Here is a 14,182-nt window from a genome sequence, read left to right as displayed (position 1 = left end):
TCCTCCTGCTTCAGCCTCCCAAGTGTTAGTATTACAGGCATGTGCCACCACGCCCAGCTGGGATGATTGTTTAAATGAAGCTGCACCTTTTTAGCAAACAGTGAGCGCAAAGACGTCCACGTGTGCGCTCCCATGTGCTGAGCTGGGATTCTGCCAGCCCTTATCAGGAATGGATGAGACTCAGGCACAGAATGGTGGTTTTCTGGAACAGTTATCTCCAGGAAGGAAACAGTTTGTTCTTTTAAGCGGCTGTACACTTCTTGCTAATATCTTGTTTACACCATGATTGCTCAGGTTCTGCAGACAGACAGAGCACACAAGATACGTGTGTATGTGTACACGTGTGTGTATGTAGGGAGGTGGGGGCGGGGAGAGCAGATGGAAGTTTGTTTTAGGGAACTGACTCCGGTGAGGGAGGGCGCCAGAAGTTTGAACTTGACAGGGCGGGGCAGGGCAGTGACCTGCAAAATTCAGGGGGGGTTTCTAGGTTACAGCCCCCAGGAGAATTCTTTTCCTGTAGAAAACCGTGTTCTGCTCTTAGGGCCTTCTTCACCTGATTGGGTGAGGTCCACCCCGGTACAGGGATGATCTGCTCTGCTCCTGATGCTAATTGTACCTAAAAAGTACTTTTTTTTTTTTTTTTTGGTCTTTTTGAGAAGGGTCTAGCTGTGCAGTTCAGGCTGGCCTTGAGCTCATTTTGTAGCCAGGCTGGTCGTGAACTCCCGGTGATCCTCCTGCCTCAGCCTCCCAAGTGCTGGGATTACAAGCCTGCGCCACCATGCCTGGCTTAAATCACAGCACATTTAGACTGGAGCTTGACCAGACCAACCCAGCACACACACGCGCACGTTCCTCCGTGGGAGCGCTCCTGCCCACGCGGGCGGAGTGGGGCTTGCTCTTCCCTTGCTTTCCCTCTGGCTGAAATCTGAGGGCCCGGCCCGGCGCGCAGGGAAAGCAAGCGTCTCCCTCCCTCCTCTCAGAGGTGCTGCTGCGCATGCACTCCGTGGGGATCTGCGGCTCCGACGTCCACTACTGGCAGCACGGCCGGATCGGGGACTTCGTCGTGAAGAAGCCGATGGTGCTGGGGCACGAAGCTGCGGGGACGGTGGTGAAAGTGGGGTCCTCGGTGAAGCACCTGAAAGCAGGTCAGCAGCGCTCGGGGGCCCGCCGAGAGTGTGCGCGTGCGCGGGGAGGCCGCCCGGATTCCCTGACTTGGGGACGCAGGGGCAGGCAGCTGCGCGGCTACCGTGTGTCAAGCCCAGCGCAGCAGGATGCCCGGACCTCCGGCTCCCTGAGAGAGGGACAACCCCCGATGCCTGAGGGCAGTGAAGGGACGGGGGACAGGCCCGGGGACCATGTCCCTTGTCGCGAAGCAAACTTGGATGCAGTCTTTAATTTTTTTTTTTTTTTTTTTTGGTCTTTTTGAGGCAGGGCCTCGCTATGCTGTTCAGGCCGGCCTTGAGGTCACTTTGTAGCTCAGGCTGGTCTCGAACTCGCAACGATCCTCCTGCCTCAGTGTCCTGAGTGCTGAGATTACGGGTGTGCCCCACCATGCCCGGCTCAGCCTTTGAGTTTTGTACATGGCAGACCAAGTACTGTCCTCGGTGTGCTGACTTCATTCTCCCCGAGGGAGGAATCAACCCCGGTGGCCCATGGTGCTGTCCCCGCCACAGTGCGTTAAATCCAGCCTCTAGCTTTGCTCAGACTGAGGGAGGTGTGGGCTGGCAGGAGGGCGCTGCCTTGTGTTAGTTCTAAGGCTGCCTGAGCCCGGCCACATGGAGGGGGTTGAAAGCTCGAGGTCCTGAGTTCGATTCCCGGTGCCAAACACAAAAAAATCCCACTAAGTGTAAGTTCTAATGCTGTAGAAATCAGGACCAGATCAAACGGAAGACAGCACCACCGGAGGAACTTTGGAGGGCGGCTTTATTAGGCCAGAGGGCTGGGAGACCCCAGAGGTTCAAATCACCTGTACAGTCCCAGCTCACAGAACATTCTAAGATTGGTTCCACACGTCTTCGTCACTAATTGCTAGGCAGGATTTACTCTTACAGGAACGAATGAGGTTGCTATCGTATAACTGGGGAAGAATCAGCCATTGTCTGGGACTGGGTAGAGGTGTCCTGGGGGCGACACCTCGCCGGGACTTGAAAGTAAGCAAAGCACCGCTGTCCGGCTCCGCTGCGCTCTTCTCACACCGGCCCTGGGGAGGACGAGGACCAGCCGGGCTTCCCAGTCTCATTCACGGACAGAGTTGGAAATGTGGGCCTAGCCGGGCGAGGTGGCACACGCCTGGAATCCCAGCACTCGGGTGTGATCTAAACCAGGGCTGTGTGTTAGATATTTTTAAATGCACTTCAGTAGAAGACACATTGCCGTGAGGATTCTCCTCAGAACCTTGTTCCTCTCTTCAGTCACACTCATCCTACCATTCTCGCCCCTTTCTGAAGCAGCTCTGGTGTCCTCTTTCCGGAGTGTCTCTAGCTGCGCTGTGCTGGCAGCCTCGATGCCCTGAATTGATTCAAAACGCTTCCCTTCCACGGTCATTTTGGGTTAGGGGCGAGCCAGAGGTCGCACGGTGCCCGACCCGGTGAACGCGCGATGCGTGTGTGAGCTGCCTTGCTGTGGGACGGCACTCAGCAGCAGCAGTCACCGCACTTTTGATCACACCTCATAAAGCACTGCGGACTTTGAGAGGTGCTTCAGAGCGTGGTGAGGGCGGGCTGCAGGGGCTCAAGCGAGGGTATTGTCGGGATGCGTGGCTGCGTGTTCTGTGTAGTGTGACAAACGTTTAAATTTTAAGCATCCACCATATATTTTGATCCCACCCTGTGGGCTGGCCTGCAGCTAGCTAGTGCTGAGGGAGTAAACTCCAGTGGTGACTCCAGTGTGTCCCAGCACCGGGGCAGCGAACGCTCCTGCAAGGCCCGATTCCATTTCTGACCCCCGTGGAGCCGAGCCTCCCACAGCGAGCAGCTTCCGGGGCTGGACCTGTGCAGACCCAGGGGCCGGGGGGAGGAGGGCGGCTCCTGCTGCCCACTCTTCGCCACGTGGCCCTCGCCAGCACCTCTGACTGACCGTGCTCCAGGGGAAACGTTAGCCATGACCTCCCTGTCCCGCGGCTTCCTTTCCTCCAGTTTACAACTTTTATGTTTAGCAATAAAAATGTGTCTAGCACAGTGTTTATTACGGGGAGATAAATATGGAGCAGACAGCTCACCTCACAGGGTTATCATCCCAGAGGAGGAGGTGAGACGCTCATAAAAAGAGCAGAGTGTGGTGGTACACGCCTGTAATCATAGCACTCGGGAGGCTGAGGCAGGAGGATGGCTGGGAGTTAGAGGCCAGCCTGGGCTATATATTGAGACCCTGCCTCAAGAAAACAAATGAACAAAAAACCCACCTAAAAGGCTGGAAACCACTTGCTGACTAACAGGATGAGGGTTAAGCTGTCTGTGGTGAACTCATGCTAATTAAAGGAATGCCCAGGAGCACAGCCTGAGTGACCCCATTTCTGTGCTGCTCTGGAGCAGGCAGTACTAATCGATGGTGGATAAGATCAATATATTGCTTGCCCTGGGAGTTGGGTGGAGATTGACTGGGAAGGGACATAGAGTCAGTGTGCTGTCTCTCCTCTCCCTTCCCCTCCCCTTCCTTCTCCTCTCCTCTCTTCTCTTCTCTTCTCCTCTTCTCCCGCTTCAACCGCTCCTTCTTCTCCCTTCCCTTTCTTTCTTTCTTTTTTTCTTTCTTTCCTTCCTTCCTTCCTTCCTTCCTTCCTTCCTTCCTTCCTTCACGCAGGATCTCACTATGTAGTCCAGGCTGGCCTTGGACTATGTAGCCTACACTGGCCTCGAACTCACTGTGATCCTCCTGCCTCAGCCTCTTGAATGCTGGAATTACAGGTGTGCATCACCACACCTGCCTAAGGAGTGAGATTTCTGAGGCAGTGGTAGTGTTCTCTGCCTTAATGGGAATTTTTATTACACAAGTGAATTTATTTATAAGCATTAATTTAATGACCTGTTTAATTTAGTACATTCCATTATATCTACATTTTAATTTTAAAAAGAACGAGTGTGTGTTGGACTGTAATAAATGGATATGCAGGCTGAGGTGAGGTTTTGTTTTATTTATTTTTGAGATAGATAAGAGTCTCACTACATCCAGGCTGACTTTGAACTTGCCATGTAGTCCAGGCTGGCCTTAAACTCAATTCTCCTGCCTCAGCCTCCCAATGCTGTGGGCTGGTTTCTAAAGGTAGAATGTGCCTCGGTCTGCGTCCTACCAGAAAATAAGAGAGACTGCTGGCGGAGGAGGGGTGGGGACGGAAAGGGGTGGCCGGTGGACATGAGATACAGTGCGAGGGGCTTGGTGTTCCTGAGAATCTAGGTGTTCACTGTACAATTCTTTGGGCTTTGGTGTGTGTCTGAAATTCTTCATAATAAAAAGTTAGTAAAGAAATTAAGGAGCAATTCCGGGGCCGGGTTTCCAAGCAGGGCAGAGTGCGCCCCAGTGTGAGAGCCGCTCAGAGGCGTCGGTATCTGTCTCTCTCACTGCACCAGAGCCTGACCCTGGCCAGGACCTTGGCCCGGGTACTTCTGCTAACCAGGAATCACTTGACTCCTCGTTTACTGTCTAAATGCAAACAGACTGAACCAAAAATAGGTCATGTTACAGCTCTTATCTTTGTAATGATCTTGCCCTATATTTTCTTCTTCTTTTTTTTTTTTTTTTTTTTTTGTTTTTTTGAGACAGCGTCTTAGTATGTAGTTCAGGTTGGCCTGGACCTCACTATGATGTAGCCCAGGTTTGCCTCAAATTCCTGGTGGTCCTCCTGCCTCAGCTTCCTGATTTCCGGGATGGTAGGCATGCGCCACCACACCTAGCTCTCCTCGCCCCACGGTTTTAAAGTAGGTGAAGAAAAAAAAAAAAAAAAAAACCCACCCCCTGCACCAGCTGCCTCTTTGGCAGCAGCTTGAGATGGAGCCAGACTCAGGCGGCCTGAGATTGGGCCGCATCTGCAATGCCCAAGCTGGGCGGTGGTGGGAGCCGGAGGGCAAGTGGCTGGCACAGGGCAGGGCACTTGGGCTGTCGGGGGCAGCAGCTGTGCCTGCATCCCTCGTCCCCTCCGAAGTGTGAAAGGCCCCTGGGTGGGGCTGAGGCCGGGTTCGCCCTCTGCCTCCGCGACATCTCCCTCTCTGCTGCTGCTGTCCCAGGCTGGAAACAGAAGCAGGCCGAGGAGGGCCAGGCTCTGCCCCGTCCTTGGACTCAGCACCCCTATGTTTCCCTCCAGGTGACCGCGTCGCCATCGAGCCTGGGGCCCCCCGAGAGACCGATGAATTCTGCAAGGTGGGCCGGTACAACCTGTCCCCAACCATCTTCTTCTGCGCCACACCCCCGGACGACGGGAACCTCTGTCGCTTCTACAAGCACAACGCCAGCTTCTGCTACAAGTGAGTGCCGCCCTTCCCTCGGCTGTGCTGGGATCTTCCTTCTGCTTTCCTGTGGGGATTTCTTTATTCTTTCAGCTCTTTATTCTTTTGATCTTGTTGTTGAGACAGGGCCTCACTATGTAGGTAAGGCTGGCCTTGAACTCCCGGCAATCCTCCTGCCTCAGCCTCCCAAGTGCTGGGATTTCAGGTGTGCGCCACCACTTCCAGCATTTTTGATGTTCTTGTTCCTAGGAGAGGTGGTGGGAAGGTGTGGGGCCGGTGCTCAGAGCACCCCAGGCCCTGTGGAAGGCCCAGCGGAGCCGGGCAGTGTTGGATAGAACAAAGAGCAAAGGCAAGCGAAGCTGAGCGCCCCGCCACCCTCCCCCGACCCCGGCCAGGTTTGGCCCAGGCTGTGGGCCGCCGACCTCCCCGGCCGCTGTGGAGGAGGAGGAGACGCCACCTCTCAGCGGGTGTGACCCAAGAGAGAGGCCGCCCTTAGGCGGCCGCGACTCGGAGCAGAGCGCTTGCCCCGCTGGTGCACAGTCCGGGGTTCGAGCCCCGGCACCCAGAAAACCACAGAGAAAGCGCGGCGCGGGCCCCCGCCTAGGGGCTGCCGGGCGCGGCTCTGCGGGCGGCCACGCTTTACCCGCCTGACGCGTGTGCGCCACCCGCAGGCTCCCCGACGGCGTCACCTTCGAGGAAGGGGCCCTGATCGAGCCTCTGTCCGTGGGGATCCACGCCTGCCGGCGCGGCGGAGTCTCCCTGGGAAACAAGGTCTTCGTGTGCGGCGCGGGTGAGAGGCGCGCCGCCCGGCTGTGGGTCAGCGGCCCCGCCGAGGGTGGCGCTGCTCTGGGACCTCCCCGGGTAGGGGAGGCGCGTGGGACCCCGCTCTGTGCTGCTGGAGCGAAGCCTCTGGTTTCCTGGGGAGCAGAAGCTTCTGTTCAGGTACCCTGAAGCTTGCGGTCACGTTTTCACCTTGGCAGAAACTAGGGAAACAGCCTGGGTAGCACAGCGGGGGTGACACCCGGAAAGCCCCACGCACAACCAAGAAGTGTGGCCTGGCCCGGCCCACGCATGGGGCCCCTGCGCTGCTCCCCAGCCCTGGGGAGGAGCCGGCGCCTCACACAGACAGTCTGGGCTTTTACAGCAGCTGCGCTCCCTGGGCATCTGCTGTGCCTGAGACGCATGGACCCGGCAAACCCCCGTCACCACAGTGTGACCCACGTGCAGATACGGGGCGGGGGCAGGTGGCCCTGGGCAAGGGGGTTCCCTTTGTCAGGCCAAAGTCGGTGACCGCAGGGCCTCCTCACAGGGACCCGGTGGCAGAGCTTGCTTCTGTGGGCAGCAGACGGCAGAACTTGGGGACAGACTGTCTTAAAAGTCTGCACATACCGTGCCTTTTTGTCCTAGAAATGCACGTGTCACACAGATCATGCTCACATGCACACACACCGGAACTCACTCAGGGCCTCGTTACCCCTCCGCCTGAGAGAGCCGCTGTTAATATTTTGCTATAGAAGAAAAAAACTTTTTTTAATGTTTACACATGTGAGCCTGATTTATTTCACCAATGGGTACCGTCTCAAGTTACATCCGTTTGCCTATAAAAGTCTCAACTCTCATATCCTTCTTTATGGCTGAGTAGTACTCCATCATATAAAAAGACCACATCTTTTTTATCTATTCCTCGGTTGATGGACATTTGGGTTGTTTCCAAGATTTAGCTATGACAAATTGTGCTGCTATAAACATGGGTGCACATATTGTCACTGAGAAAAATGTTTTAACGGAGACTAAATATGGTTTATCTTACCTACTCTTTTTAATTTTTTTTACTTTAAAGGAAAAGCAATATTCTGTGAATATTTTGGTAACAGATACAGCCAAAGAATAACCTTCAGTAGCTGGGCAGTATCCCATTATAATATATGTAACTAATCACCCTTTGTTGGACAGTTCAGGTATGATTTCCCAGTTTTTTGCTTACAAAGTTTTTTTGTTGTTGTTGTTTTTGGTCTTTTTGAGACAGGGTTTCACTATACAGTTCAGGTTAGCTTCAAATTCACTTTGTAGCCCAGGCTGACCTCAGACTCACAGAGATCCTCCTGCATCAGCCTCCTGAGTGCTGGGATTACAGGCATGTGCCACCACACCCGGCTAACAAAGTTGTTTTTAAAGAGTGTGTACAAAGAGCAAAACTAAAAGACCTTCCTTTTTTCTTTTCTTGCAGTGCTGGGGACTGAACCCAGGGCTTTCCTTGGGTATGTCAGACAGGCTGTTCGCTCCTAGCTATATCCCAGCCCTTTTAAACTTTTTACTTTGAGATAGGGTCTTTCTAAATTACCAAGGCTGCCCTCAGACATGTGATCCTCCTGCCTCAGCCTCCTGGGTAGCTGAAAGGTATTCTTCATTGCCCCATTCGGTGGACCTGGGTTTTCTGTTAAAGCGTGCAGGTATGGTGGCCTGCACAAGGGAGCCTGCTGAGGTTGTGCACTGCAGACACCTTCTGTCTTGTGTTTGTTCAGGGCCAGTCGGGCTGGTCACCTTGATCGTGGCCAAAGCAATGGGCGCAGCGATGGTGGTGGTGAGTGGTAAGAAGACTTCTTGTTGCGTCCTCTTGAGGGGAGCGGGGGTGCGAGAGCCGTTCCGGCCTGTAGACCCATTCCCTGCGTGTGTTTGTCACAAACCCCGGAGGTGGGTGCTTTTAAACAAACAGATTCGCCCCGGTGGCCATGCCCGAGGCGAAGGTCAAGACTGGGCGTCCCCGTTGGCTCAGGCTGAGGTGTGGGCTGTGTCCAGTGGCAGGGGCAGGGTGGAGGAGACCATGGGGTGAGGCCGGGGCGGAGAGACCCAGGAGAGCCAGGTCACTCGGTCGGGCCAGCCAGCATCCCTTCCACGGACAGTGCCGCAGGGACCCAGCTACCTGGTCCGGGCCCCTCCGCAGACCCGCCGCCAGAGGGTGCTGCGCATGCCCAGGGCGGGGCGCGAGCCTGCGCAAGGGCGTAGGGCGCCTGCCAGGCTCAGAGCCTGCACCCGGGGGTGGGGCACCGAGTGGGGGTCACCCGCACCCTGCTCTTTTCTTCCTGCTCCGTCGTCGGGGTCTCAGTTTGAGAGTCTCTTCTCGCCTCCAGATCTGTCCGCCTCTCGGCTGTCCAAAGCCAAGGAGGTCGGGGCTGACTTCGTCCTCCAGATCTCCCAGGAGGGCCCCCAGGAGATCGCCAGCAAGGTGGAAGGGCTGCTGGGGTGCAAGCCGGAAGTCACCATCGAGTGCACCGGGGCGGAGAGCGCCATCCAGGCGGGCATCTACGTGAGTGCCGGCGGGGCAGGGTCGGGCGCCGCGTGCGCTCGGGATCCTTCCGTCCTGGGGGAGACGCGGGCACCCCACTGAGTCACCGGGCTGAGGCGTCAGCCCGATTGCCGAGCCCGCCTGGACGCTCGGGGCGCGGCGCCTCTGCCATCTCCCCTGCCACGGTAGACGCAGCATCAGCCAGAGGAACGGGAACCGGCCTGCGGGGCTGGGAAACCCCTGCGGCCTGCACCGAGGAAAGCGTGATGCAGGGCGACGGCCGCTAGCGCAGTCAGGCGGGTGAGGCGGCTTTTCGGGCCGCCCTTGGGCGCTGCTGTGCCCTCTCCCTGAACGAGGAACAGATAAGCCGCTGGCCGCTGATGCGAGGGTGACGGGCCGGGCGGGGCAGGGAGTGGCCTCGCCAGATCCAAGTACGAGGAAAAGGATGACTGCGGGGCCACGCCTGCAGCCCAGGTCCTCGCGGGGAGCCCCGGCCGCCGGGAGCCGTGCCCGCGCAGTCAGTGCCCAGGCAGGCGGCTCCCGCCCTCCCGAGTCACAGTGGCTTGCGCAGAGGGCCGCCAGGCGGCGTGTGGGGGTCCCTCCCGTGGGGCGGGCGCGGGCCGGCTTGGCACGGCCGCTGGCGCTGGGGGCCGAGGTGGAGGGAGGGAGGAGCGGGAGGCCCGCGCTATCGGCTGCTGTGCCCCTGCTCGCTGTCCGGAGCTTCTTGTGGTCACTCCCGCGGCGGCCGTCTCTGCCCTCTTCCAGTGGGGACCGCGACGTTTGCCCGTGGCCTTGTGCTGGTTTGCAGGTCCGCCTGCGCTTCAGTAAAGCGGCCGGCCACGCAGCCCCTGAGCGCCACACACGGGGCCGCCTGAGAGGGAAGCGGCCCGCTCGCCACGTGGGGCGCATCCTGCCCCCTGGAGCCCAGCTCCACGGCTCGCTCCCAGTCCCGCCTGTCTCTCCCGGGGCACGAGCTGGGCCACGTGCTTTCCTCCAGCCGGCTGTTCTGCACGGCTGTTCTCCCCGCGGTGCCGTCCCTTCTGCCGCTGCAGCTCAGCGAGCGTGCACTGTGCAGCTTCCCCCTCTCACAGCAGTGACACAGCCCCCGCCCCCAGGGCAGGCCCTGGTACCCACCTGCAGTCACCTGGAAATGCTGCCTCCTGTGGCCACTCCCAAGCTTCAAGTTGCTGGAGCCGCTAACTCCATGCTCTTAGCAGAGCACTGGTTTTCCAGATAAATATTCAAAGAAGATGCTTTCATTGTGGAGGATGCTATTGAGATGAACTCCTGGAACAAAAATGAAACCATTTTTAAACCACAGAGTTCCAAAAGCGCAGCCAGGCATGGTAGTGCACTGGAGAGGCTGAGGCAGTAGGATCTCTGTTAGTTAGAGGTCAGCCTGGACCACATAGTGAGTTCAAGGCCAGCCTAAACTACACAGTGAGACCTTGTCTCAATTAAAAAGAAAAAGAACTCCCAAAGTCCCTTTGTAGAGTGCTCAGAAAGGTGGGCTTGGAGGGTCTGACCAAAGTCCAGTCTTGCGGGGTGCTTGGAGAGGGAGCCCGTGCCGGGACACGCAAGGGGCTCACACCAATGCCTGAACTGGGCGCGCTGGGAAGATGCGCCCTGTGCCTGGTTCTGCATCGGCAAACGCTCTGTGGGAAACCCTGTGAAGAGCCTGCGGCCCACTTGGCTCCCTGTTGAGTTGTTCAGTGTGTTAACGAGCTCAGCGGCGCGGCCGGAATCGCGTTCTGGGGGATTTTTGGACCCTCGCCCAAGGCGATGAGAAGCCGTCTGCGGCCACCGTGTGCTGTGCCTGGGAGGAGAGGGTGCCGCGCTTTCTCCTCTCCTGAGTGCTCTCCTCTTCCCCTCAGGCCACCCGCTCTGGGGGGACCCTGGTTCTGGTGGGCCTGGGTGCCGAGATGATCAACGTGCCCCTGGTGCACGCCGCCGTCCGGGAGGTGGACATCAAGGGCGTGTTCCGGTACTGCAACACGTGAGTGTGCCGGGCGAGCGGGGTGGCCAGGCGCCAGCAGGCCCGGCGGGCCCCACGTGGCCTCCGCGACCCGCGTCTGCCTGTTTGTTCACGGGGGCACTCCCTGGCCACAGTGACAGCCACGTGACGTGATAGGGGCCCGAGACAGAACATGCTCTTCTCGGGCAGAGGGAGTGGCAGCAGGGAGGGGGTTCTGCAGCATGCCGTCCGGGTCCCGCCGCTCAGCACCGGGCCCGGCAGTGAGCAGACCTCGTCCTCTCCCTTTAGAGGGGAGAAGGAGAGAAAGGGGGACAAAAGCGGACATCGAGTCCCGTCCCCTCCGTTCCCGAGCCCAAGCCCATCCCGGGGAACAAGACGGTCTTAACTCACCGCGTCAGAGGTGCCGCTCCATGCTGTGCCGCTGGGCCTCCCTGTCCAGATGTCCTCTGAGAGCCTGTAACTCCTGCCCTTAGCACAGACCACGGGAGGCATCCCGGCTGTCCCCAGGGCCGCCCGCCTTCCCCAGGGGCCTCCGCGGCTCACCCCGTGCTCTGACGCCAAAGCAACTCTAGGCTTCATGGGAGACGCGGGGAAAGGAGGGACGGGAGAGGCAGGCCGCGGAAGCGGTCACTGCCAGGTGTGATGGGAGTACGTGGTGCGTGTTTAACTGTAAACACGCCTTTCATCACAACCAGAGACACGTGCCGTGAGTCCCCTCCAGAGTCCTCCCCCCGCCTCAAGTGCGCTCATCCCCCGTTCTTGCCACTTTCCGGAGCAGCTCTGCAGCCTGTAGTTGCACTGTTTCACGTGCCCCAGTGTCCTGTATAGGTTTAAAATGCTTCCTGAGCTGGGTGTGGTAGCGCACACCTGTAATCCCAGCACTGGGGAGGCTGAGGCAGGAGGGTTGCCACAAGTTCATGGCCAGCCTGGGCTATATCATTAGTTCAGGGGCAGCCTGAACTATGCAAGACCCTGTCTCACAAAACAGAAAAACAACATCAAAGAAAGCTTCCCTTTCATGGTCATTTTGACTTTGGGGAGGACCTGGATGTTGCATGGGAGCAGATGCCCTGAATATGGGCCGGGGATGTAGCCCAGCAGGACAAATGCCTGCCTGGCAAGCACAAGGTCCTGAGTTCAATTCCGGGTGCAAACAAACAAACAAAAAAACAACAGATGCCCTGAGTAACAGAGGGGGGCTGTGAGCTGCCTTTCCATTGGATGGGGCTCAGCAGCCGCAGTCACTGTGTGTCTGATCACATCCCATAAAGACACTGAGGAAACAGGACTTCCAGGAACTTCCGAATGGAGCGTGCTCAGAGTGACGGGAGTGCTTGGAGGCCGGTTCATGTGTGTGTTTTACCGAAACAATTTTTAAAAATATGGCCATCACTGTATGTTTTGGTCACACCTCCTGTGTCTGCAGATCGCAGGCCATTGGATCGGTCAGTAAAATGTCCTCTTGCAGAAGCGCAGTGCTGGGAACAGGCGTGGCCCTGCTGCTTCTGAGCTGGGCCTGGCTCCGTGCTGAGGCCTAAATGCGATGCTTGTGGTCTTTTGCAGGTGGCCCATGGCCATTTCCATGCTTGCAGCCAAGGCCGTGAACGTAAAGCCCTTAGTCACCCATCGGTTTCCTCTGGAGAAAGCTCTGGAGGCCTTCGAAACATCCAAAAAGGGGGTGGGGGTGAAGGTCATGCTCAAGTGTGACCCCAACGACCAGAACCCCTGAGGCGACCTGGGCCGTCACCCCCCCCCCGGCCTCTCTGCGTCGCGGGGCCCAGCGGTCGGCCAATCTGTGCTCGGAGCCGTCAGGATGATAATGTAGGGCTGGGCAGTGGTTCAGGCCGGGTGCTTGCCTAGCACGCATGAAGCTCAGGGGTTAATCCCCAGTCCTACCAAAAAATAAAAAAAAAATGAAAAATGAGAAAAAATGTAAATCATGAATGTAATTCATTGCCAACAGAGAGCCTTCCAGAGGGGTAGGTGTGCCTTAACGTCACAAGCAGAGGCAGTTCTGGGGGGACTGGGCACCAGCACTACCCCGCTCTTGAGGAGCCAAGGTGGCTGTGGGGTGCCGGGTCCCCTCTTCAGATCCGGCCCTCAGGTTCCTGGCTCCGCTGTGATGGGCTGAGTACTGCAGAAAGATCATCGCGGAGTCCCACCTGGCCTTGGTCGGTCACTGGCAGGGTGTGGGCGGCGGTGGTCAGCAGTCGTCGTCACAGTACGGGGCTCTGGAGGAGGAGAAGAAAGAGGGGACCAACTTCCTGGGCCCAGGATGACGTCGAGGTCAATCAAGGATTAAAACCTAGCGAGCCTGCAGTGCTGTGGTGCAGAAAGAGCTAGGGCCCTTCTCAGACAGCTTGGAGACAGGCTCTTCCACCCCTCGGAGCCCCTCCCAGCATCCCAGCCCCACCAGGGTCCCTGTTGCTAGGCAACCGGAGGACTTCCGCCTGCGGGCAGTGGCTGGCAGACCTGAGCGTTTTGGCTCTGCCCGCCCCACGGTCCGAATCCCCACACGGCTCACTCAGGGACCATTGTCAGGCAGTTCAGCCGCGTCCTGTCATTGGAGACAGTAAACTCTCCCCTCCTCTTAGTCACAGGGCACTGTGTACCTATAATCTCCACCACTGGGCCGCACCCCCAGCTAAGCCTATAATCTCATCAACTCAGGAGACTGAGGCAGGCTGTTTGCAAGTTCAAGGGCAAGCTGGGCACATTTAGTAACACTCTATCCCAGAATAAAAAGGACAGGAATCTAGCTGAGTTGTACAAGGTCCTGGGGTGTTTTGTTTTGTTTGTTTGTGTTCGAGGTAGGGTCTCTTTATGTAATCGCATGCACTGTGTAACCCAGGCTGGCCTTGAACTTGTGCTGATCCTCCTGCCTCAGCCTCAGGAGTACTGAGATTATAGGCGCACTGACCACACCCACCTGTGTCCCAGGTTCTTGCAAAGAGCAAAAGAAAAGGCTCTTGGTACTTTGCTGTCTGCAGGAAAAGACATCTCTGACCGTGTCTTCTACTCATGACGAGGTTTCTCTGTGTAAGACTGGGATCCAGATCATAATGTACGCTTGGCGATTCAGAGATGCTTAATGGAGAGTGAGGGTACAGCGGCTGTCAGCCTCTCGCTGGAGCTGCGGGTGGGGGTGTGTGGGAAGGGATGTGGGTTTTCTTGTACCCTCTGCAGGCCTAGCCGGTGCACAGAACTCCTCCACCTCCAGCTGCCCCGGTCACGAATCCCATCAAATCTGCCTGTCTAAGAAGCGGTGCCCTCAGCCTGCTGCGTTCTCAGAGGAAAGAATCCCAGGACTTCTGCTGGGGACTCCCGCGCTGTGGGAGCCAGAATCGCACTGACTGCTGGAAGTACTGTTTGTGTCCACTGTAACCCCCACAGCAAGCCAGTTACCTGGCAGTTACTTTGCAGATGATGAAGCAGGGAAATAAAGTGGTTCTGCCAAGGCCCTGGCTGCGTTTCCGCTCTCACCCGGTGAGG

General features: G+C 57.4%; 2 protein-coding genes across 3 annotated transcripts in view; one reads left to right on the top strand and one right to left on the bottom strand.

Annotated features, from left to right (window-relative positions):
* Positions 1–14,148, top strand: part of Sord (sorbitol dehydrogenase) — a 27,915-nt gene extending 13,767 nt beyond the window's left edge. For both annotated transcript variants that reach the window (XM_005376745.2, XM_013510316.1), the window contains exons 3-9: positions 981–1,145; positions 5,291–5,450; positions 6,104–6,222; positions 7,955–8,020; positions 8,561–8,736; positions 10,590–10,711; positions 12,254–14,148. In XM_005376745.2, coding sequence (XP_005376802.1) covers positions 981–1,145; positions 5,291–5,450; positions 6,104–6,222; positions 7,955–8,020; positions 8,561–8,736; positions 10,590–10,711; positions 12,254–12,419 — 974 coding nt within the window. In that variant the 3' untranslated portion in view covers positions 12,420–14,148. The remainder of the gene's footprint in view (positions 1–980; positions 1,146–5,290; positions 5,451–6,103; positions 6,223–7,954; positions 8,021–8,560; positions 8,737–10,589; positions 10,712–12,253) is intronic.
* LOC106147725 lies at positions 8,864–10,126 on the bottom strand (the record flags this gene model as incomplete). The annotated part of the gene is given in 1 exon segment (XM_013510317.1): positions 8,864–10,126. A coding segment is annotated over 1 exon segment (761 nt), but the record flags the coding sequence as incomplete, so codon positions are not given.
* Positions 14,149–14,182: the final 34 nt, after the last annotated feature.

The sequence above is a fragment of the Chinchilla lanigera genome, unplaced genomic scaffold (genome assembly GCF_000276665.1).
Source record: "Chinchilla lanigera isolate Chin_1 unplaced genomic scaffold, ChiLan1.0 scaffold00008, whole genome shotgun sequence".
Lineage (NCBI taxonomy): Eukaryota > Metazoa > Chordata > Mammalia > Rodentia > Chinchillidae > Chinchilla > Chinchilla lanigera.
The sequence above is the reverse complement of the archived record's forward strand: the minus strand, read 5'-3'. Positions and strand labels throughout refer to the sequence as shown.